This window comes from Suncus etruscus, chromosome 5 (genome assembly GCF_024139225.1).
Source record: "Suncus etruscus isolate mSunEtr1 chromosome 5, mSunEtr1.pri.cur, whole genome shotgun sequence".
Lineage (NCBI taxonomy): Eukaryota > Metazoa > Chordata > Mammalia > Eulipotyphla > Soricidae > Suncus > Suncus etruscus.
The window spans coordinates 117,171,359-117,193,986 of record NC_064852.1 but is presented as its reverse complement, the minus strand read 5'-3'; the positions used below and the strand labels follow the sequence as shown (position 1 = coordinate 117,193,986).

The 22,628-nt window shown below is 41.9% G+C and overlaps 1 protein-coding gene and 1 non-coding gene across 2 annotated transcripts in view; both read left to right on the top strand.

Annotated features, from left to right (window-relative positions):
- Nucleotides 1-242: 242 nt before the first annotated feature.
- The window catches only part of CDK15 (cyclin dependent kinase 15), a 117,512-nt gene continuing 95,126 nt past the window's right edge, over nt 243-22,628 (top strand). The window contains exons 1-4 of the mRNA XM_049773341.1: nt 243-402; nt 1,240-1,389; nt 1,599-1,693; nt 10,118-10,197. Coding sequence (XP_049629298.1) covers nt 271-402; nt 1,240-1,389; nt 1,599-1,693; nt 10,118-10,197 — 457 coding nt within the window. The 5' untranslated portion in view covers nt 243-270. The remainder of the gene's footprint in view (nt 403-1,239; nt 1,390-1,598; nt 1,694-10,117; nt 10,198-22,628) is intronic.
- Nucleotides 2,863-2,969, top strand: LOC126009719 (U6 spliceosomal RNA). Its single transcript, XR_007495935.1, has one exon. It is a non-coding gene; the product is annotated as a U6 spliceosomal RNA (small nuclear RNA).

The following is a 22,628-nucleotide window of genomic DNA, read 5'->3' as shown; positions in this document are numbered from 1 at the left end:
GTGGGCTTGGAGTCACTTCCAGGGCTGCTTAGGGATCAAACCCCGGCCTCCCCGCATGCGTGATGCTCTTGGATGTTCTTGTCCCTGACGCCTGGTTTCTTAGGAGAAACTGCTGAAGTCATGAGGCTCCTCCGGGCATCACCCTCGTGTGAGTCAGATGAAAGCTCCGGGCAGGCGCTGCTGACCTCTGGCACAAAGGGGGTGAGCCGGGACCGGAGAGGCCGGACCCGGAGAGGCTCAAATGCAGGTTTTCCTCCGGGGATCGAGATTATGGGGCAGGAGCTGTGCGCCAAGACCCTGCAACCGGGCTGCCGCTGTCACCGCTGCGGGGACGGAAGCGATGCACCCCGCTGTTGGAGGAGCGCGCCCGGGACCCGGAGCTCCACTGATGCTGCCATCCAGGTATTTGCATCCCAGAGGAGCGTCTTTTCCTCTCCTTAGATCCAGTGGCTCCTTTTCTGAGGCAGAGGCCGGGGCCGAGCCTTCTGCTCTGCGGTAGGTCTAAACCAATAAAAAGCAAGTTCTATTAAAGTCACCGGGAATTTATAGCTGCTGTTATCAAATGTGAGAAGTTCCCCCTGTAAAAAAAAAAAAAAAAAAAAAAAGATGGGAGGAGAAAGGATCCTGTGTTTTGGGGGACTGCTGCAGACTCAGTTGAGCAAGTCCTTTTTTCCTCTTGACATCTTTGCTGGGCTAACCAAAGGCCAGAGCCCAGTGTCAGAAAAGCAATCTGCAGGTCTGGTTATGCTAAGGTTTCAGAATGTCCCTCATTCACTCCTTGAGGTTAGCAATGTTGTGTTACTAAGAAAAGAAAGAAAAGGAAAGAAAAAAAGAAAGAAAGAAAGAAAGAAAGAAGAAAGAAAGAAAGAAAGAAAGAAAGAAAGAAAGAAAGAAAGAAAGAAAGAAAGAAAGAAAGAAAAGAAAGAATGAAAAGAAAAGAAAGAAGAGAGAGCCTATGTTCAGCAGAGAAAAAATGGAAACATCCATCAAAGAGATTTTAAGGATAAATGCCATAATTTGGGGTGAGGGAATAAAGAGGATGATATTTCAGAAAAGATAATACCACATTTATTTATTTTTTTTTAGGGAAGCAGATTTTTTAGTAAGGGATTGGCTTGGAGGAGGTGGTTGCAGCAAGAGTGAAAATCAGGCACTATTAAGGGGGAGGGGGGGAATCGTGCTGGTTTCTGAGCCTTCACTTTGCATACTTCTTATCCCTGGGCTTTCTCTTTTTCTTAGCTGACAGACCTAAAAGAAGCATCGTGTTCCCCGACTTCATTTCACCCCAGGGAACCTCAGGCTGTCCATTCCCGGAAGTTCAAGAGCAAAAGGCCCCGAAGGAACAGCGATTCTTTTCAGGAAGAGGATGTGCGCCAGTGCCCGCAGTGGGTGAGCAGCTGCTGATGCTGATGGAGAAGAAGGGGGACATATCTGTGTCCAGCGTAGCGGGTTGGTGCTTCCCGGCCAGCTCCCCGGATGCTTTCTTGAGTGCATGCAATAGCACAGTGAAATTTCTCTAGGCAGGGAAAGTCAACACGGAACAAAACATGTCTTTTCTTTCTCTCCCATCTCTCACCCCTCCCCATTGCCCCAAGCAGAGGAAGAACCTCCCCTTTGGGGCAGCCTCCTCCTACTTGAACCTGGAGAAGCTGGGGGAAGGTTCCTATGCTACAGTTTACAAAGGGATTAGCAGGTGAGTGACTCAGTTGGGTGGGGGTGTGTGTGAGGCTTCTCCCCTTTCCCTTCATCCTTCTCCCAACTTTTCATTGATCTTTTATTTATTTTTAACATTTATCTTGGGGGCACACCCAGCAGTGTACTCCAGGGCTATTCGTGGGGGGGGGGGGCTGAGAGGGGAAGTTACACACTATATCCTCTTATTCCCAAACCTGAGCTAGGGTTTAAACATGGGCTCCTGGGGCCTGAGCAGTGGTGCAAGCAACTGGGGGTTTGCTTTGCATGTGTTGACCTAGGACGGACCCGGTTCCATCCCCCTGCGTCCCATATGATCCCCCAAGCTAGGAGCAATTTCTGAGTACATAGCCAGGAGTAACCCCTGAGCATCACCGGGCGTGGCCAAAAAACAAAACAAAACAAAACAATGGCTCCTACATTCAAAGCAAGTTTTCAGCCCCAGTGAGCTAAAAGCCAGTTGATAATCAAAACAAACAAACAAACAAAAAAAAAACAAAAACAAAAACAAAAAAAACCACCCAACAACAACAGGGTATTCCAGAACCTGGACAAAACATACCAACCAACAGGGAGAGACTGACATGAAGACTGGAACAACCTGGAAAGAAAACCAAGCTTCCCCTTGCTCCAGTTTCAGTCGCCCCTTAAGATGTCATCAGCGTTTCCTATTTTATTTAGTTCTAAGAACCTATGCTTTGTCTTCTACTACAATGGCTGTGGGAAGCATGGTTGGATGGTTTTTAAGGTTCTAATACACCTTCCTGGATGCAAACACACAGGTCTGTGAGAACAACCTAGAGTTGCTCCTTTTTTTTTTTCACTTTGGCTTTAAAGAGCTCTGGTATTACCTGGTTCCCTGAGCACTTCCAGAAGGAACACTGCTCCCCCCAACAAACCACCAGTAATACTTGAGCACTGCTGAGTGTAGCCCCCAAAGTGGAAGAAATGTTTTTAATAAATAAAACACAAAAATAGATACAAAATATGGCTTTGATAATTCAATTAATCACTAGTTTTTAAATTCCTAAATTGCTCATGTGCTTTTTTTTGTACTAGAGCAATAGAGTTAGTAATTAGACAACAGAGAGAAGTCAAGAATGTCCATTACCCTTTACTGTTAAATATTATAGTAAACTTTCTAGCTAATGCAATGAAAAATAAAAAATTGTGCTCTCTTCGGCAGCACATATACTAAAATTGGAGTGATACAGAGAAGATTAGCCTGGCTCCTGAGCAAGGATGGCAGGCAAATTTGTGAAGCATTCCATATTTAAAAAAAAAAAAAAGAAAAAGAAGAAACTAAATATTAATTTTATGTATTACAGAATTATGTACCAAAGAGGCAAAACAAAAAACCAAGAGACTCATTTAAGAAACCTTTAGATAAAACAAAAACGGAAAAAATTTAAATATGCCTATCAAAGTTTGTCTTGTTTATTAGCAATAACATTTGGAAAATATAATAGGCAAATTACTTGCATGATAGCAACAGTAAAGTTATCATCCACATTAAAAATGGGTTTATATTTTGGGGCCAGGAACAATAGTACACTGGGTAGGGTGTGTGCCTTTCATGCAGCTGACTTGTGCTCAATACCTAGCACCATATATGGTCCCACCAGAAATGATGCCTGAGCAAATGAGGAAACCCTGAATAATGCTAGTTGTGCTTTCCCCTCAAAATAAAAGGGGGGGTATATGAGAGTTACCAATGAATATAAATGTAAAGACTTAAAGTAACTCAGACAGGTATTTATTCACTGAATCAATATTTGTTAAGCACCTAAAAGTTACCGTGTGCCAGGAACTATTTTAGGCATAAAGATTCACTGGGAAAGGAAGGAAAGAAAAATCCATCTGTTAAGGAAAATAGAGTGTAGTGGGAGAGAGATAGGCAGTAAGTAAAATAGTAAAAGACAGTTTGTCAAAAAATGATCAGCGCTTCAGAAAAGAATCAAAAACTGAGATGAAGGATAGGAGTGTCAGAGATTGGAGACAGGTGGCTGTTTGAAATAGAGTGATGACTGCTGATTGTAAGCCCCACACTGAGCAAGAAGGAGCTCCTGGGCACCACCAGGTATGGTGAAAAATGAAACATTAATAAAGTAATTAAAAATAAAAGACTGATCCAGGACCAAAGGTGGTTGGTTCGAATCCCAGTGTCCCATATGGTCCCCTGTGCCTGCCAGGAGCTATTTCTGAGTAGACAGCCAGGAGTAACCCCTGAGCAATGCTGGGTGTGACCCAAAAAAGACAAAACAAACAAACAAACAAACAAACAAACAAACAAAAAAAGACTAATGAGAGGAAGCCTCACTGAAAAGAGAATATTTGAACAGAGATAGTAGTAACACAGACAAGGAGTGAAGAGTGTGCATGGTGAAGATTTCAGGAAACAATTAAGTTACAAATCCTTGAGATAGCAGCAAGCCTAACCTTGGAAGGGAAGAGTAGAAAAAGGTGATGCTAGGAAGGACTTACTTATGGGGAGATTGTAGATCACTCTCAGTAATGAGTTTTTGGAAAATCTAAAAGTATCCAGTATAATTATTTCTCTCATTTCAAGTTTAATGTACTCCAAATGTGTTCCAAAGCTAAAATAATGAAAACAGTATAAGCACACATGTAAGAAAAGACAGATCCATAAAACATGATTGGTAGTGAGGGAACACCTAACAGTAGTCAGGGACCACTCCTGGCTTGGGAATCACACCTGGTGGTGTTTGGTGGATCACTGGGTGCCAGGGAGAAACCCATGCCTCTTATGTGCAAAGCATGCACTTCTGGTCTTTTCAACTTTCTCTTTGGCTCCTAAGAAATCATCATTTAAAACAGTTTCAGATCAGGAAGATATTCAAGTATGAGTGAGATCTACTATATAACCATGTAGGTATATCAAATCAACAAGGAAAATAAACAGAGCCGGGGTACTTGTTAGCAATTGGAAAATAGGATAGACAATATGAGTTCCCATTGGATAAATATTTAAATGAAGAAGGAAGTATACAAGAACTATTATAAGGTAATTCTGTATAATCTTAAGACTGAAAAGGGACTATATTGATCACTTAAGTCAGAACCTGTAAAAGTTGATGGGAACCATCCATAGTATCCAAATCTGCAAATATGATCTTGTGAACTCCAGCCCTAAACACCTTACTACTAGGTGTTTAGCTAAAACTCTATCAATTTATATTGATTGTATAATCTATATGGATTGTAATCTATCATATCAATCAAAACTGTATAAATCTATCCAACTGATACAGGGAAGCAGAATCAAATGTGATCTTTTATATAAAGTATTCTTGGCATTTAAACTTCTTAGGTAAACTGTGACTGTAAGAAATATTGGGAAAATTCTGGGGCTGGGAAGGTGGCGCTAGAAGTAAGGTATTTGCCTTGCAAGCGCTAGCATAGGACGGACAGCGGTTCGATCCCCTGGCATCCCATATGGTCCCCCCAAGCCAGGGGCAATTTCTGACCGCATAGTCAGGAATAACCCCTGAGCGTCAAAATGGGTGTGGCCCCCCCCCCAAAAAAAGAAATATTGGGAAAATTCAAAAGTAAAAAAGTATTTTCTGGGGGTGGAGGAGATGGAAGGAATTTAGAAAATATTTAGGGAAATACTGAACATAAACCTCACAGAAGGGCTGAGAATGTGGCTTAGTGATAGAATGTATACCTCACTTATGTGAGGGCCTGAATTTGATTTCTAGCTCAACATAGACAGAATGATAAAAAGTTTTAAACACTCTTATGTAATGATGCAATAAGGAAGCAATTGGTAAAAATCATTTAAACTATTTCAATACAAATTTGAGAAAATAGACAAATTAGAAAAATCTTAGGAAAATTCACTTTCATACCTAGTTTAATAAAGTAGAAATGAAAATTGTGATCATCCTTTTTTCATTTGTTTGGTTTTGGGGCATTTCGGGCAGTGCTCAGCACAGATTACTGGATCTGTGTCCTGAGCCCCAGGTTCTGTTGGGGCAAGCATCCTACCTGCTGTACTATCACTTTGCATCTTCCTGGGATCATACCTTTTACTGAATAAATTGTTCCACAAAGAAATAATCAAGCATGTTCTCACTAAACCCACGTTTATGGAAAGATTTACTGAAAGATCTCCCAAAAGATTAAACTGGGGGGAGGGGGGAAGCAAAACCAAAATAAATACATGAGTTTTAATTTCTTTTTGTGCCCATATTTGTGATCCCTGGGAATCAAACCCAAGACCTCAGACATGCCAGACTTCAGCATAATTACTAATCCAAAGACTAAAATAAAACTCTGGGCCTATATATATATATCTATATATCTATCTATATATATATATATCTATATATACATGTGGCTTGATAAATTAATACATTGGAGAGAAGAGCTTATTTTCTCACTGCTTAGGATAACTCTTCTTCAAGGGAGTGGAACTTACCTGACCACCATAAATGGCTTTCAACTGAAAGTACAACTGGCAGGAGCGAGCTCTGTAGTGAAGACTCCTCTCTTTCTCTCTCTCAGCCCAGCCACTGAGGAAGACATCCAAAGTCATTGATTATAAGGGGACTGGAGCAATAGCACAACGGGTTGGGCATTTGCCTTGCACATGAGCAACCCTGGTTTGACATCCAGCATCACATAGGGTCCCCAGAGCCTGCCAGGAGTAATTTCTGAGTGCTGAGCTAGAAGTAGTCCCTGAGCACTGCTGGGTATGGCCCCCAAATGTTGCTAATCATGAATATTTCATAAATATGATAAAACTAGTACTTTACTTGCCCCCAAACCAGTAACTCCAGTCTAAACACAGAAAAATGCTAGAGAACTAAGCTATTCCACAAAACACTTTGACAGGTAATTCTCAAAATAGTCATTCAAGATAATCAAAAACAAGTGAAGTGAAGCTAGAAAAAGTGAAGTGAAGAAAGCTAGCACAGGGGTTAAGGGATTTGCCTTGCCTGTGCCTAGTCCTGGGTCAATCTCTGGCCCCCTTCAGAACTATCAGGAGTGACCTCTAAGCACATAGCCAGTAGCAGTCCTGAAATCAAAACCCAAGGGAAGTCTCAGAAATAGAGTCAGAAGAAAATGCCTAAATCAACATGAAAAATGTAGTGGGATATTTTGGGAAGCATCCAGGTAAAAACAAAGAGAAATCCTAGTAATTCCGTATAATTGACATATATGATAAATATATAAATTATATGTACTCAAATGTAAGTTATAATATTTAAATGTATCAAATGAATACTTTGTATACTTCAATCTTATACAGCATTTTATGTTATATCTCAATGGAAAAATAGACAAGTTGATGGATTTAATAAATGTATACATGTATATGTATATATATAAATACATATCGATAATTTTATTATACATCTTCCTCATTATTTTCTATATAGCTCTAAATTTTAGCTTTTATTATGAATGAAAACTATTCCATTGTACTGATTTGCTAATAAGTTAAATTGGTCCTCTAATTAAAAAAAACAATATTCTACATTTTAGTTCTTTTCATTTTTTTTCATTCTATCTAACAGTAAATATCTTTCATACATTTGGAACTTTAAAAAGTCTTTATTAGGGCCGGGAAGGTGGCGCTAGAGGTAAGGTGTCTGCCTTACAAGCGCTAGCCAAGGAACGGACCGCGGTTCGATTCCCCTGGCATCCCATATGGTCCCCCCAAGCCAGGGGCGATTTCTGAGCACATAGCCAGGAGTAACCCCTGAGCATCAAACGGGTGTGGCCCAAAAATAATTTAGAAAAAAAAAAAAAGTCTTTATTAGGGGCTGGAAAGGTGGCGCTAGAGGTAAGGTGTCTGCCTTGCAAGCGCTAGCGTAGGACGGACCGTGGTTCGATCCCCTGGTGTCCCATATGGTCCTCCCAAGCCAGTCGTGATTTCTGAGCGCATAGCCAGGAGTAACCCCTGAGCGTCAAATGGGTGTGACTCAAAAACCAAAAAAAAAAAAACTTTATTAAATCACTTAATTGGAAAAATTCCTGGAAATGTTACTTGAAAGATATTTTTTATATATTTTTATGTATCATTTTTTTGTTTCCCTTTAATTTTACCATGCAATTACTAATAGATACCTGAATTTTACTGTTAAAAAGTGACTAAAAAGTCTTTTAGGGCAATCCTATATCAGTACTGCTCCTAAATCAATATTGCTCCTAAATCATAATTATAATATGTACCACACTAACATAACATGTTAACATAGATGAAACTGGATATGGTATAATGGGGAACTCTATACTATTGTCACAATTTTTCTGCAAATCTAAAACTACTCTAAAAATGAAATATTAAAAATAGAACTAAGAAAAGCAGACAAAAAAGCAAAACTTGGCCACAGGCCAGCCACAAGCAAAAGCAAAGTCAGCAAACTGCTGAGTTTGGGCAATGATGTGCAGGCTGTGTGCTCTCATGACCTTTTAATGGTGGAAGCACTTTATGGCATAATTTAGAAACATGGATTCAAAGCAATGGGAAATAAGAGCTGGAGCACTAGCTTGAAGGGCAGATCATATATCATACATGTGAGATGCCCTGGAAGCCATTGATCATACAGCATGCATCCCTTACCCTATACCATCCATGTAGCCCTAGTGACCCTTAAGAATGACTAAGCATGACTCAAACATTGCTAGATAGAAGATTCCCAAATCCTAAAAAAATAAAAGAAATTTTACATTTAATATTCTTTGATTGAGTAATCCTACCCTCTACCCTAATAAAATTATAGGCACTATTAATAAAAATAAAAAATATTTTTTCTTTGGTTTTGGCCCACACGCAATGGTGCTCAGGGATTTTGCCTAATTACATGTTAGTATATTTCTATGATGAAGTCTTGGCATTATAAGTAGCACACAGTGAAAGAATGGATAAAAGAAGTTATAAAGAAGAAAAGCAGGTCATTGGTAATATGATATGAAGCCATTACATTAAAAATTATATATTTTGGGGGCCGGAGAGATAGCATGGAGGTAAGGCATTTGCCTTTCATGCAGAAGGACGGTGGTTCAAATCCTGGCATCCCATATGGTCCCCTGAGCCTGCCAGGGGCGATTTCTGAGCGTAGGGCCAGGAGTAACCCCTGAGTGCTGCCGGGTGTGACCCAAAAACAAAACAAAACAAAATTAAAATTATATATTTTTTTATTAAAAACAGTATTTTAAAATTTACTGAAAAATCTCTTATTTCTCAATAAATAAGCGATAAATGACGAGTGAGCAATGGGACATGGGCAGATTAGGGAGTACCCAGGACACCATCATAAGAATTTGGGTTTATTTCAGAGTGAAATGTGAAAATAATGGTGAATTTAGAGCAGAAAAGAGACTCACTTTAGCTTTCTCTTAGAGATGATGCCCTGGGCTACTCAGTCAAGTGTAAATAATAAGGGCACAATTGTCCAATTAGGAAGACTGGTCATTGCAATGTGATATGTAAGATCAAATCTAGTCCTCCATCATGTTAAGCATGTGCTTCAGCCCTTTGAGCTATCTTCCAGCTCGTTTTTTCTTTTTTTTCCCTTTTTTTATGGTTTTTGGGTCACACCCGGCAGTGCTCAGGGGTTACTCCTGGCTCTACACTCAGAAATCGCTCCTGGCAAACTCGGGGGACCATATTGGAGGCCGGGATTCGAACTACCGTCCTTCTGGTCCTTCTTCATGCAAGGCAAATGCTCTACCTCCATGCTATTTCACTGGCCACCCAGCTTAGGTTTTCTTTTTTTTGTTTGTTTTTTTCGGGACACACCCGTTTGATGCTCAGGGATTACTCCTGGCTAAGCGCTCAGAAATTGCCCCTGGCTTGGGGGGACCATATGGGACGCTGGGGGATCGAACCGCGGTCCTTCCTTGGCTAGCGCTTGCAAGGCAGACACACCTTACCTCTAGCGCCACCTCGCCAGCCCCCCAGCTCAGGTTTTCTATGATGAAAACATACCTTACTTCAGTGAAGAGAGAAAGTTTGCTAGACATTCTGAGTATTTTGGTCTTACATTCAAAACTTTCATTTTGAGAAAAGTAGAAATTCATTTATTCTGGACAAAACTTTGAAGGAAAGCTACTTTTTTTTACAATAATTTTTTGGGTTTTGTTTTGGGCCATCCAAAGTGCTCATGTGCCTGGGGGGAGAGTACCCCTCTCAGGAATTCTTGGCCACAGAACTAGCTAGGGGTGGTTCAATGCTTGGGCCAAAACTTGTGATGCTACTTAGGCCTTGTGGTGATACCTAGCCAGATAGTCTACAACTGGAGATTCTCAAAGACCCATACTGGGGACTGAAGTGTTTTTTGCTCCATGTAAAGCCTCAACCCCTTAGTATCTCTTCAGCCTCATATTGAACTATCTTTAGTCTAAATTTCTACTCAAAACCATCTTAATAAGTGTTCCACTGCTCTCCTAGGATCAATGGACAGTTAGTGGCTTTAAAAGTCATCAACATGAATGCAGAGGAAGGAGTCCCATTTACAGCTATCCGGGAAGGTAAGTATAATAAAAATAGACTTTTACTTGAGAGAGCTTTAGAAGTACTCGATTTGGTAAAATAAAGAAATGCATTGACTCTCTTCAGCATCAAGCTTTTGCTATTTTAAGAGTAAGGAAAATGTTATTCATACCACATTGCCAACTGTACTTACACTATCCTTTTATGTTTATTCTTGGGGAAGTTGAGGTTCAAATGATTTGAGTAATTAACCAACACTATGAATGCAATTAGTATTCTCTATATTCTTTGTCTTTGGTTCCTTGCTAAGCTTTCTATTGAGCCTAAAAATATATATAGAAGAGGAAAAAAATTGCATAATAATGAAAGTCCCAGTGGACAAATTGCTGACAATAGTTAGGTGTACAGATAAGAGGTAAAAAAAGATAAGAGGTTTTTTTTTTACCTCTTATCTGTAGGGCTGGAGAGATGGTACAGGAAGTAAGTAGGTGTTTGCATTGCATTGCATTGCATTACATGTTAGCTGACCCAGGTTTGATCCCAGCACCACAGAGAGTGATCATAAGGCACTGGAGCTTGGGATCTCTCTCAAGAAAGAGAATAGTGACTATCTCATTGAGTTGTTATGCCAAGTAAATGGCACATATATATATATATATATATATATTTATATATATATATATTTATATATATATAAAGTACTTACCTTAGAGTCAATTTTCAGAATTCAACAAATGTTGGCTATTATTATTTCATTCTTGTTCTCTCCCATGTACTGATGTCTCAGCTGACTAATAATACATGCTATAAAATTCAAGAAACTTGGGGCCGGGAAGGTGGCGCTAGAGGTAAGGTGTTTGCCTTGCAAGCGCTAGCCTAGGATGGACCGCGGTTCGATTCCCCGGTGTCCCATATGGTTCCCCCAAGCCAGGGGCGATTTCTGAGCGCATAGCCAGGAGTAACCCCTGAGCGTCAAACGGGTGTGGCCCAAAAAAAAAAAACAAAAAAAAAAATTCAAGAAACCAATAAAATTAAAAATAAATCATTAAAAAACAAAGTTATGAAGCCGGAGTGGTAGCGCAAGCAGTAAGGTGTCTGCCTTGACCATGCTAGCCTAGGATAGACCACTGTTCGATCCCCCGGTGTCCCATATGTTCCCCCAAGCCAGGAGCAATTTCTGAGCGCATAACCAGGAGTAACCCCTGAGCATCACTGGTGTGGTCCCCCAAAACAAAAACAAAAAAAACCAAAAAAATTAAAGTTATGCAAAAAATAAAAGTGTTGTCTTACATGAAAAAATCTGAAATAAAATGTGAGGATCATTACCTATTTCAACAACAATCCAGACTCTTCCCTGGTCTTTCTCTATTTTCTTTGAACTATATTTTCTTTTCTTTATGGAATACCTAATATATCCAAAGCATGTTGCTGAGTATTATGAAAGATGAGAAAGAAAAAAATTACTGATCTTGATATCATCATCTGTCTTAACAGATGATTCAAGTTCCAACAAATGTTTTAATGGAGGTTAGAAAGGCATTCCAAATTTCCCAATTAAGATGAGAACCAATTAGCCTCAGTGTGGCTAATGGAATCAGTAGATTTTTGGACCGATCCTGTAAAGATCGTCTATGCAAACAGGAATAAAGGGGCGGGGAAATTAAAAATGAGCTTATAACTGAATCCAGTGCCATTTTCCAAAGTCTTTCAAAGCCCCTGGGAAATATGCCATTTTACATTTAGTAAACGAGACAAATGGCTCTTAGGCTAGCCAGGGACATAGGATCAGGTGCCTCCTGGGTCTAAATGTTTAACCTAATGGAAACTGCAGCTGCTAATGCACTTCTTAGTGGTCCCCACACACGAATGATCAGATTTAGAAAGAGACATGTGGCTCAGGGAAGAGTTTTCTGCACAGAATTGAAAAAGCCCAGGCCAGAAGCATCAGTTGTCGGCACCCAGTTTCCTTCATCCTCTCTCTTGAGCTCGCCCCTTGCCTGGAAGAAAGACCCACTTCACTCTCCTTAGACTCAAGTGTCTGCGCTTGACTTGAAAGCTGGAAAACCTCTTGCAGGCTTTGCTGGCAGATGGCTCTCTGCCTCTCTGCATGGCTCAGAAAGGCCGGGTCTGTGTTTGCTCTGTGTGTGAGATTTTCTCTTTCGGCACATTTACCACTGAGCTGACTCTGCCTCACAGGTGTTTGCAATTACGTGGGGTCTTCAACTGGGGCCTTTCTGGCTTTGTTTTATAGACTTACCTTTCTGAATGCTTTGCTTGGATAACATGAAAAAACCACACAAGAATTTTTGACACGTCGGAGGTCTTTCAGCATCCAATTTCCAGCAATGAATGTTTCTTTTTCCACCACTTATAAAGGCTGGGAGACCTGGTGAAGGGGCGCCCTTGCCTCTCAAGAGGGTAGGCCTCACTTGGAAACCTTGGCTAGATCCCATTTCTCCTGTAGGAACTTGAAGGACTAGAGAGCAGAGAGGCAGGAGGTTAAATGAGCAGGGATGGGAGGGAAAACAAGAGCAGCTGGAGTTCATTAGTTAAAACCCAGGGTCAGGAGCTAAAAAGGCAATTGAGAAGCATGTGCCGGGATGCTAAGAAAAACACAAACCTCTCAACAGGGGCTGGAAGTAAGAATGGTTGCCCTGCCAGTCGTTTGGCCCAAGACTGACTACATGTATGTCACAGGACAAGACACGTGACCACTAATCTGTTCATCTGGAATATTCTTTGATTTTTTGTTGTTGTTGTTTTTTTGTTTTTGGGCCACACCTGGCGGTGCTCAGGGGTTACTTCTGGCTGTCTGCTCAGAAATAGCTCCTGGCAGGCACGGGGGACCATATGGGACACCGGGATTCGAACCAACCACCTTTGGTCCTGGATCGGTTGCTTGCAAGGCAAACGCCGCTGTGCTATCTCTCCAGGCCCGAGATCTTTTTGTTTTGTTTTGTTTTTGTTTTTGTTTTTGGGCCACACCTGGCGTTGCTCAGGGGTTACTCCTGGCTGTCTGCTCAGAAATAGCTCCTGGCAGGCACGGGGGACCATATGGGACACCGGAATTCGAACCAACCACCTTTGGTCCTGGATCGGCTGCTTGCAAGGCAAACGCCCGCTGTGCTATCTCACGGGGCCCCAGGCCCGAGATCTTAATGTATAATAATGTGATGTTATTAGCATCAATATGAAACATGTATACGATGCATATCTGCCAGATTCTTCTGTGGTTTCTCTTTCAATCTTCTTAATGACCTTTGGTGAATGAGACTATAATTCTTCCAATATGAAGTTACTATGCAAATTCAGATTCTGTGACTCAAAATTGCTCATGACATCTGTTTATTGGCCACTCCTGTGATCTTGACTCTTGGCTGACTGATGGACACACCCACTATACACAGGTCTTTGTAGAGAGAGGATTTTGGAGCCAGGCCTGTGGGGTCTGAGCTGGGGAGGACGACAGGTGGTGGCAACATAATTTAGTAGGACAAGTCAGAGTGATAGCACAGTGGGAGGGCATTTGCCTTGCACATGGCCGGCCTGGGACAGACCCGGGATTCCTGGCATTCCATATGGTCACCCGAATCTGCCAGAATGGTTTCTTAGCACAGAGCTAGGAGTAACCCCTCAGGTGTGCCCCCCAAAAAAACTCCTGTGCCCCCCCCCCAAAAAAAGAATTTAGCAAGAGAGTTGAGATGGTGGAGGTGAGAACAAAGTCAGTTTATCAGAGGAGAGTGTATTGGTCAGAATGACCCAGCCGAGGTCTTTAGAGAGAAACCCACTTTGCACTGTCTGGGGGAGTCTTGTGTGTCTGTCTCTGGGTGGCTTAAGCGAAGAAAAGTTTCTGCTTTCTCTAGACTAGCTCATGCTGGAGCTGGCAGAGCAGGAGATAATGTGACCAGTTCTGGAAAGGGATTGAATTGTATATACAATAATCTGAGCCTATTTATGACAAGCAAGTGAGATGTACAGAGGGACTTCCTTTGGGACTTTGGGACTTCCCAGGTAAGTCCATTCTGGGAGGAGAGTAGCTAGGCCAATTCTAGGAACTGGGCAAGAGTGGGATCTTCAGAGCCACCTGGACAGCGCCATTTCATTTATTTTAACTTGTAAAATCTTTATTGCTTGAGCTACAATCTTTATTGCTATGATTTACAATAATGATGGGTTCCCATGTGCAAATTTTCAACACCATCCCTTTCCCCAGTGTATCCTCCTCCCTTCTCTAAGGTTCTCAAGACCCTTTTATTTTTCAATTTACTTCCCTAAACCTTCCTACATAATAAAACCCCACCTCCAAAATAAATTCAGTTGTGTAGATCAGTTCTTCAGCTGTGAAGCCTTTGGTCCTTATTGTTCCCTTGCTGTGTGTATCTTGAGTCCTAACTCTGAAGCAGATCATACCGTGTCTGCCTCTTTCCTTCTGCCTGGCCTCACTTCTGCAGCCTCACCAATTGTTTTAGCAGCATCAGCACAACTGATGGTGCTAGCAGAGACAATCTCAGTTTGTCAGATAATTTGAATATTAAGCAAACTAGGTTTAATTAGGTGTCTCTTTTAGGGGGCTTCTGTAGACCACTTTTGTTACCTGTTCCAACTTCTTTGCTAATTGAATGCTCCTTCATAATAGCTTATATAATCTTTTTTTTTTTTTTTTTTTTTTTTTTTTGGGGTTTTTGGGTCACACCCAGCGGTGCTCAGGGGTTATTCCTGGCTCCAGGCTCAGAAATTGCTCCTGGCAGGCATGGGGGACCATATGGGATGCCGGGATTCGAACCGATGACCTTCTGCATGAAAGGCAAACGCCTTACCTCCATGCTATCTCTCCGGCCCCTGCTTATATAATCTTTTTAAAAAATATTTTCTAAATATTTTTATTTTTACAGTTTTCACATATTGGTTACTCATTGTATAATCTTTCATAACTAGCTCTAGAATTCTATTTTAAATACTAATTTTTATATTAGCAGAAGAAACTTTTATTTGAATGGTTAAAATTTTTGCTTGCTTGTTTGTGTTGGGGCCACACCCAACAGCACTCAGGGGTTACTCCTAACTTTGAGCTCAAAATTACTCCTGGCAGGCTCAGTGGATTCTATGGAATGCCAGGGATCAAATCCAGGTTGACTGTGTGCAAGGCAAATGGTCTATACTCTGTGCTATCACCCTGGGCCCCAGGATGGGTGGATCCTTTAAGTTTTTATATAAGAACATGTTATATGAAATAGTTTATATAGTGATACATGTTCCTAGTTTCAATACTTTGTACCAGCATGATATGTGCATTCTAATGTGTCTATAAATATAGAAAATTTTGGTGAGGCCTAGTACTTTTGGCCTGATAGCATCATTTATTTCTTTTAATTTTTATTATAACACTGTGATTTACCAAGTTGTTCATGATACAGTCATTTCAAGCAATAGTCAAACACCAATCCCACCACCAGTGTAACTTTCTTCACTAGTGTCCCCAATTTCCCACCCACTATCACAGCTAGCCTCCAAACAGGCACAAACAAATTTACTTCATTTTGTTTGTTACAATACAAAGGCAAATAGGATCAAACTTAAAGGACCAACTTGAAATGAGTGTTCTATCGCTTCATGGTGTTACTAAAGTCAGTATCTAAGGACTTAAGCACTTTTTAGGATGTAGTCATATAACTAAGCCTTATTGAACTTTAGGCATGTGACCTCCCTCCTCCCTCTTCATGATCATTTTCTTTAACCCTTTCATCAAACTAGGAAGTAAGGCTTATTATTTTTAATTGCAGAAATAAAAAAATCTTAATCTTAGAGAGTTTAAATGACTTGTCTAAGGCTTCAAGACTAGTGATTAAAGTTATTAGGTATTAAAAACTATTCTGCTCAAAGTATTTTCTGCTTCTTTATGATAAATTTAGAAATACTTAGCTCACCCGGAGAGATAGCACAGCGGTGTTTGCCTTGCAAGCAGCCGATCCAGGACCAAAGGTGGTTGGTTCGAATCCCGGTGTCCCATATGGTCCCCCGTGCCTGCCAGGAGCTATTTCTGAGCAGACAGCCAGGAGTAACCCCTGAGCAATGCCGGGTGTGGCCCAAAAACCAAAAAAAAAAAAAAAAAAAGAAATACTTAGCTCAAGTATTTTTCCTTCTAGCTACAATGAAAGTAAAAATAGAAATCTGTTTTTATGATATATAAGTAAATTATGATAGAAATATTTTAAAGAAAATATGATATAATGTTGTTTATTTGGCAATTCTGAATCTATCATCAACTTCATGACACCGGTAATTGCAATGTTTAATTTAGAAGAAGTTTCAGTTAAGAATCTTTTAAGATCATTTTTATGTTAGAAAACATCATAATCATTTCCAGTCCATATGGGAATAAGCAAAGCCAAATATAAAGCAAGGAATCTCTCCAAAGTCATGCTCTGAGGTAGAGGACACTCATTGGAATTGCTGAGCACTGTTGTCAGAAATAGGTTGCAGCTCACCCTATGGACAAGTAATCCTCCATGGGATCAAAGCAATCATACAGTGAGTAGGGCACTTGCCTTGCATATAGCCATCCTGGATTTGATTTCAGCACCTCACATGGTCCCCTGAACCCAGGCAGGAGTGATCCCTGAGCTAAGAGCCAGGAGTAAGTCTTAGCACCTCCAGTTGTGATCCAAAAACAAACAAAAAACACTAAAAGAAGTCCTCAGGGGAGGGAGCCATGTCATTGGCATTATATTTTTGCATGTATATTATTCCTTTTTCACTAAACAAAACAAGGTGGAATCAGTCTATGATTGGAACCACAATTTCAAAGAAATCAAATTCTAGTTTTTTTTAATGTTCATTCCTCTTCATTCTTACCTAAATCTATCTAAATAATCTCTTGAAATGTATAACAGTACTCAAGCTCTTATTTTTGTGATACCTAAGCCCAAGACAATGGAACATGAAGAATGACAAAAAGACTTTTTAGGTGCTGAAGTGATAGCACAGTGGGTAGGGTGTTTGCCTTGCATGTGACTGACCCAGATTTGATCCCTTGCATACTATTTGGTCCCCCTACCCTGCTAAGAGTCAACCCTGTGACCCAAAACTCTCCCAAAATAAAAAGGTTTTTTAATTCAAGGTTCCATGAGAGTTGGGGGTGGGCATTGGTGCCTCTTTGAATGCCTGCATAAACTCCCTACAGCACTACAGTCTGCATTAATTCCCATGCACTTATTGAGCAATACTCATCAGGTCAATACGAGATTCAAAGACAGAACTATAGTGCTCATATTCTAGTGAAGGTTTTGACTATGAGGGATTCACTGTATAAAGCCTTGCCTAAAACTTTGAGCCAGCCTCAATGTGTGTGTGGGGGAGTGGGGGCGCATGGGTGATGAGATTGTACTCCCAACCAGTGCTCAGAGGGTGCATTAAAATTTTTATAGCAATGTCTGATGAGTGATCAATGCTCAGTGGGTGTAAGTTGTGGTTATCATCATCAGTATATCACAAAAAAATATTCCTCAGAGTAATTCTAATGTTGAAGTTTTAATGACGATTCAGTTTACCTTTTGGTCTTTTCTTTGAATAAAAGATAAATAAAAATAATTAGAATGTGTGTGTTATAAATAATGATATAGGAATCAGAATGTTCAGCTTTTTAGGATCTTGCCCTAACTTGGCTAACTGTCATGCCTCTGTGGCTCATCATGCAGAACAAACCATGTCCTGTGGCTAAGTTTGGGCCATGACCTTGAAATGTGAACACCTTTCCTTTCTGTATAGGGGATTACAGTCTGTTGGCATAGTTATTATTTTTAGAGAGAAGGGAATAAAGATTGAGGAAGAACTTCCTTTCTTTGAGGAAGGAAGAGAGGAGAGATGAGAGGTGAGAGAAAAGAAGTAAGTAGGGAAGAGTCTATAGGCATTTTAGATACCTTAGGACCAATATGGGACCAAGTATTTGAAGGCTATGAGATAGATGCTTTAAATATCAACACATTTTTTTATGCATGAATGGCAGAATTTATTGGATAAGCTGTGTGTGAAACAAAGGGGAAAGAACTAAGTGTACTAAAAAGAAAACTAACAACCAGTTGCAGGTAAACAAGGCACAGTGCAGGGTCCCACCTTCTGGGGGACAGATGAGAAGACACTTCAGGTCCCATTTTCCAGAATATAGGTGAGAAGGCCTTGCAACTGAAGGGGTGCTACAGGAAATTCCCAAATCCTCAATCCCAGTGCACGATATTCTGCATCTGGCCACCTAAAGGTTTAGAAGATGTGTTCATTGAACTCACGCAGCACACGTGTGCACATCCACCTCAAGGGATACCCAGGGCCAACTTCAGGAATGGGCCACTGTGAGCAGGAGAGCAATAAAACAGGTTGAGGCGTGCATACATAGTCCTGTTTTCCATCTGCAGCCTTGGTCTTTCTAGAAGTCTAGAACATGAAGTGCCAACTGCAGTTTCTGGGCTCAACTCTAAAAGCCACTGGCTGGCCCCCAACTGATTCCTAAGTTCACCTAAATACATTGCTTGGGCCGTGGAAACACAGGCCCTTGGGGTGTGGCCTGCACTCATTGCCCCCCCCCCATCCTACTCTAGGTGATAAGAATGGCAGTTCAAGAGAAACTTGTACCACTGGTGAAGATGCCAGAAAGCCTTTGCAGAGGGTAAGGCACACCCTGGAGGGAACGGCTCTGATCTGGCTCTGATCAACCTTCCTCCTCCTCCTCTTCCTTCTCCTTCATCTCAGAAATCTTGTCTATGGATTTCAGGATTTCAGCAACAAGATTCAATCTCTCAGCTCCAGAGACGAGCTGCTTGATGGAGTTGTGTGCCTTATTCAAGACCAGGTGCAAGCTGCGGAGGGCCATGTCTGTATTGTGCCTCACCACGGCCAGATTGGTGACCTCGACCTCGAGCAGGGCCTGGTTCTCCAGCTTGAGGTGAGCCACCTGCTCCTGGAGCAAACACTTCTCCTGCTTCAATCTCTGCACCTGCTTTTCGGCCTTCCTGACCCGTTTCTCCATCAGCTCCAGCTTCTGTTCTGCCTTCTGGACCACGACATCCAGGTAGTGGTGTTCCTCCTTCAGCAGCCTGGCCTCCAGCGTCCTCACCATTTCTATTTGGGTCTTTGAGAAGCTCTGGATCGCCATCATTTTCCTTTGGAGCATGGCATTTTCCTCTTTGAGTGCCTGGGATCTGATGTACAGTGTCTTGAAGTGCTGGTGCCCCAGGAATTCTGTCGAGGCAGTGAAGTGGGCATCTGGGCTCCTCGTAGGGGAGATGCCAGCAGTCCAGGAGGGCAGAGCCTCAGGTCCAGACGGCCTCAGGAAGGACACCAAGTCGCTGCTGCCAGGCAGGGATGCAGGCCCGGCCTGGTCCAGGGCACCTGGCAGGTAGGCCTCGCTCCACTCGTCATCCTCCTTGTCTTCATCGTCTTCCTCGGCCAGGAGGTCACCAGCCCCCATCAGATCCTTGAAACTCTGCCGTGGGTATTCCAGGCTGTGGCCAGACTCAGGAAAACCCTGGGCATAGGAGTTGGGATGCAGCGGGCCTCGGTCCTTGATTTGGAGCAGGGAGAAGGGCTTGGCCTCCTCCAAGCTATCCAGCTTGTCCTCTCAGAGATGTGTGGGCAGGTTGCCCTGGGCGCCTGACCGAAATCCTTTCCTCTTCCGGCAGTCCAACCCGTCCGGGATGATGAGGCTCCTAGTCTGGGCCAGTGGGGTAACGCCCGAGCGCACGCGGGGTCCACGAGGGCGGGAGGTCCATCCTAGCTTGGCATCAGTCGTCTATGGCTCCACTCACTGTGCCTGTTGAGTCCCCGCCTAAAGATTTCTACTCCCTTGTGTAAATCACCCATATTACACCTTAACATTCAGTTTCTAGAAAGCACTTCAGTAGTTGGGGCTTAAAAAAAAAAATTATTGGGGCCGGCGAGGTGGCACTAGAGATAAGTTGTCTGCCTTGCAAGCGCTAGCCAAGGAAGGACCGTGGTTCGATCCCCCGGCGTCCCATATGGTCCCCCCGCCCCCAAGTCAGGGGCAATTTCTGAGCGCTTAGCCAGGAGTAACCCCTGAGCATCAAACGGGTGTGGCCCGAAAAAAAATTATTGAAACCATTGTGATTTACCAAGTTCATCAATCTCACCACCATTGTCCACCTCCCTCCACCAATATTCCCCAAGAGCATCCCATACCACCACCCCCTGCCTCCCCACCCCCCCCCCCCAGCCTCCAGTATAACAGGCCCATTTTATGTTTAGATAAAGTTTGGGTCTTTTGATTCCACTGTTGTTGCCTTTAACTTGTATATTTAGTTCTGCCTTTTTTTTTTTTTTAAAACCTCCACCAATGCACCTGAGACTGCTTGGCCCCTGGCCCCATCCTTTCATATTTGTGTTTCTCCTCTTCCACTCCTCACTATACCCTGGAGCCAATGGTGATTGAGACAACTACCATTTAGGCCAGGATTTTTTTTTTTTTTTTTTTTTTTTTGGTTTTTGGGCCACACCCGGCATTGCTCAGGGGTTACTCCTGGCTGTCTGCTCAGAAATAGCTCCTGGCAGGCACGGGGGACCATATGGGACACCAGGATTCGAACCAACCACTTTTAGTCCTGGATCGGCTGCTTGCAAGGCAAACGCCACTGTGCTATCTCTCTGGGCCTGGGACAGGATTTTTTTAAAGTCATACAGAAATGGCTCAGCTCTGCGACTGAAATCAAATAATATGAGCAGTTAAATCTTCTCAGGTGATATTGACTACAAGACAGGGCTGACATCTTTTTCTCTTTCCCAGTGGAAAGGAATTAGGCCAAGCCCCTATACCCATCCCACAAAGCCCTCAGAAAACCCAACAGATCTGCCCATAGCCACTATATTCCCAGCAGAAAAAAGTGGCTAGGCTCTTTCATAAGCTTCACAAAGAAATAACGAACACTGATATTCTCCCGTATCCTGACTGTTACCTTTGAGGCTTTCTCAGGAAAGTGGGGTGGGGAGTAAAGGCCAGATTCCCCTTTTCTGCATGAACTACAGTAGTCCATTAGCATCCCCTATACCCTCTGACAGATATGGCCCAGCTCCATAACTTTACAGTATCAAACTTCTAAACCACCAAATTTGTTTTAGATTTGTAAATCCTGAACCTCAACACATTATAGCAGTATTAGTATTTTCTATTAGTGTGACAGGAAATCTGATGGAAAATTCCATGGAACTCTACCAATCTCAGTGAGCCTAAACAATAACACAGAAGGTTCAACGAGCACTGATCACACACAGCCCAGTAAATTCTTAGACATTGATTGTAGTAACACCATAACAAGATGTAACAATCATTTCAAACTGACCCTCCTTGATCTAAGTTTTGATAATTCCATTTGCCTTTGTGTTGTAACAAACCATATGAAGTAAATTTGTTTTGCCTGAATAGAAGTAGACCACACACCTGGTGACGCTCAGGGGCTACTCCTGGCTATGCGCTCAGAAATCTCTCCTGGCTTGGGGGACCATATGGGATGGGGGTGGGGGGGAACGGAACCTCAGTCCGTCCTAGGTTAGCATGAGCAAGGCAAACACCCTATCATTGGCGCTACTGCTCCTGCCCAAGAGCAGTTTTTCTTTATCTTTTTAGCCCAGAATGCAAAGATTAAAAACAATTATGCTTTCAGAATTGAAATAATAAGTGAAGCTACATAAAATTTAAGATTAGGGGCCGGAGCAATAGCACAGCTGTAGGGTGTTTGCCTTGCATGTGTCCAGGAATATATTAACATCTTTTATTTGCTAGACAAAGAGTAGTGTCCAATTACAGTTCCCCAAAACATTTAAGACCTGTGAATTTCTGATCAGTTCACAAAAACACCAATTGACACTTTAGCATGAAGAAAGAAAAAAACAACCTAACAGACTGTCAGCTCTAAGGACGTTACAGAGCAGAAATATCCAAAAGTATTATACAAGCTGTCATTTTTGGCAAATGAAAAATATAGTTTATATAATACATTAACAAAAATTCACAATATTATGCTTTGACATAATTAACAAACATTCTCTATTTGTCTCAAACAAACAAAGCTAAAGAAATAACATAATCATTTTTACACAGTAAATTAGGGTTGCAAGTCAAACACAAGAACAGAACTGCACATGGGCACCTAAGACACAATATAAACCAAAGTGAAGGGGCTGGAGCAATAGTACAGAGGCATGCGTTTGCTTTGTATGCGACTGACCTGGATGAACCAGGATTCGATTCCTGGCATTCCACATGGTCCTCTGAACCTTCCAGAAACAATTTCTAAGCGTAGAGCCAGGAGGAACTCCTGAGCACCACTGGATGTGGCCCCAAAACCAAAGCAAAGAAAACAAAACAAATAAAACCAAAGTGTTTATGTGTTTATGTTTATGCTAATCTGGGTGGGAGTCCAGAAAGCTGATCATACTTTTGTTAAACTCTGTGGTGCTGTGCAAATATTTG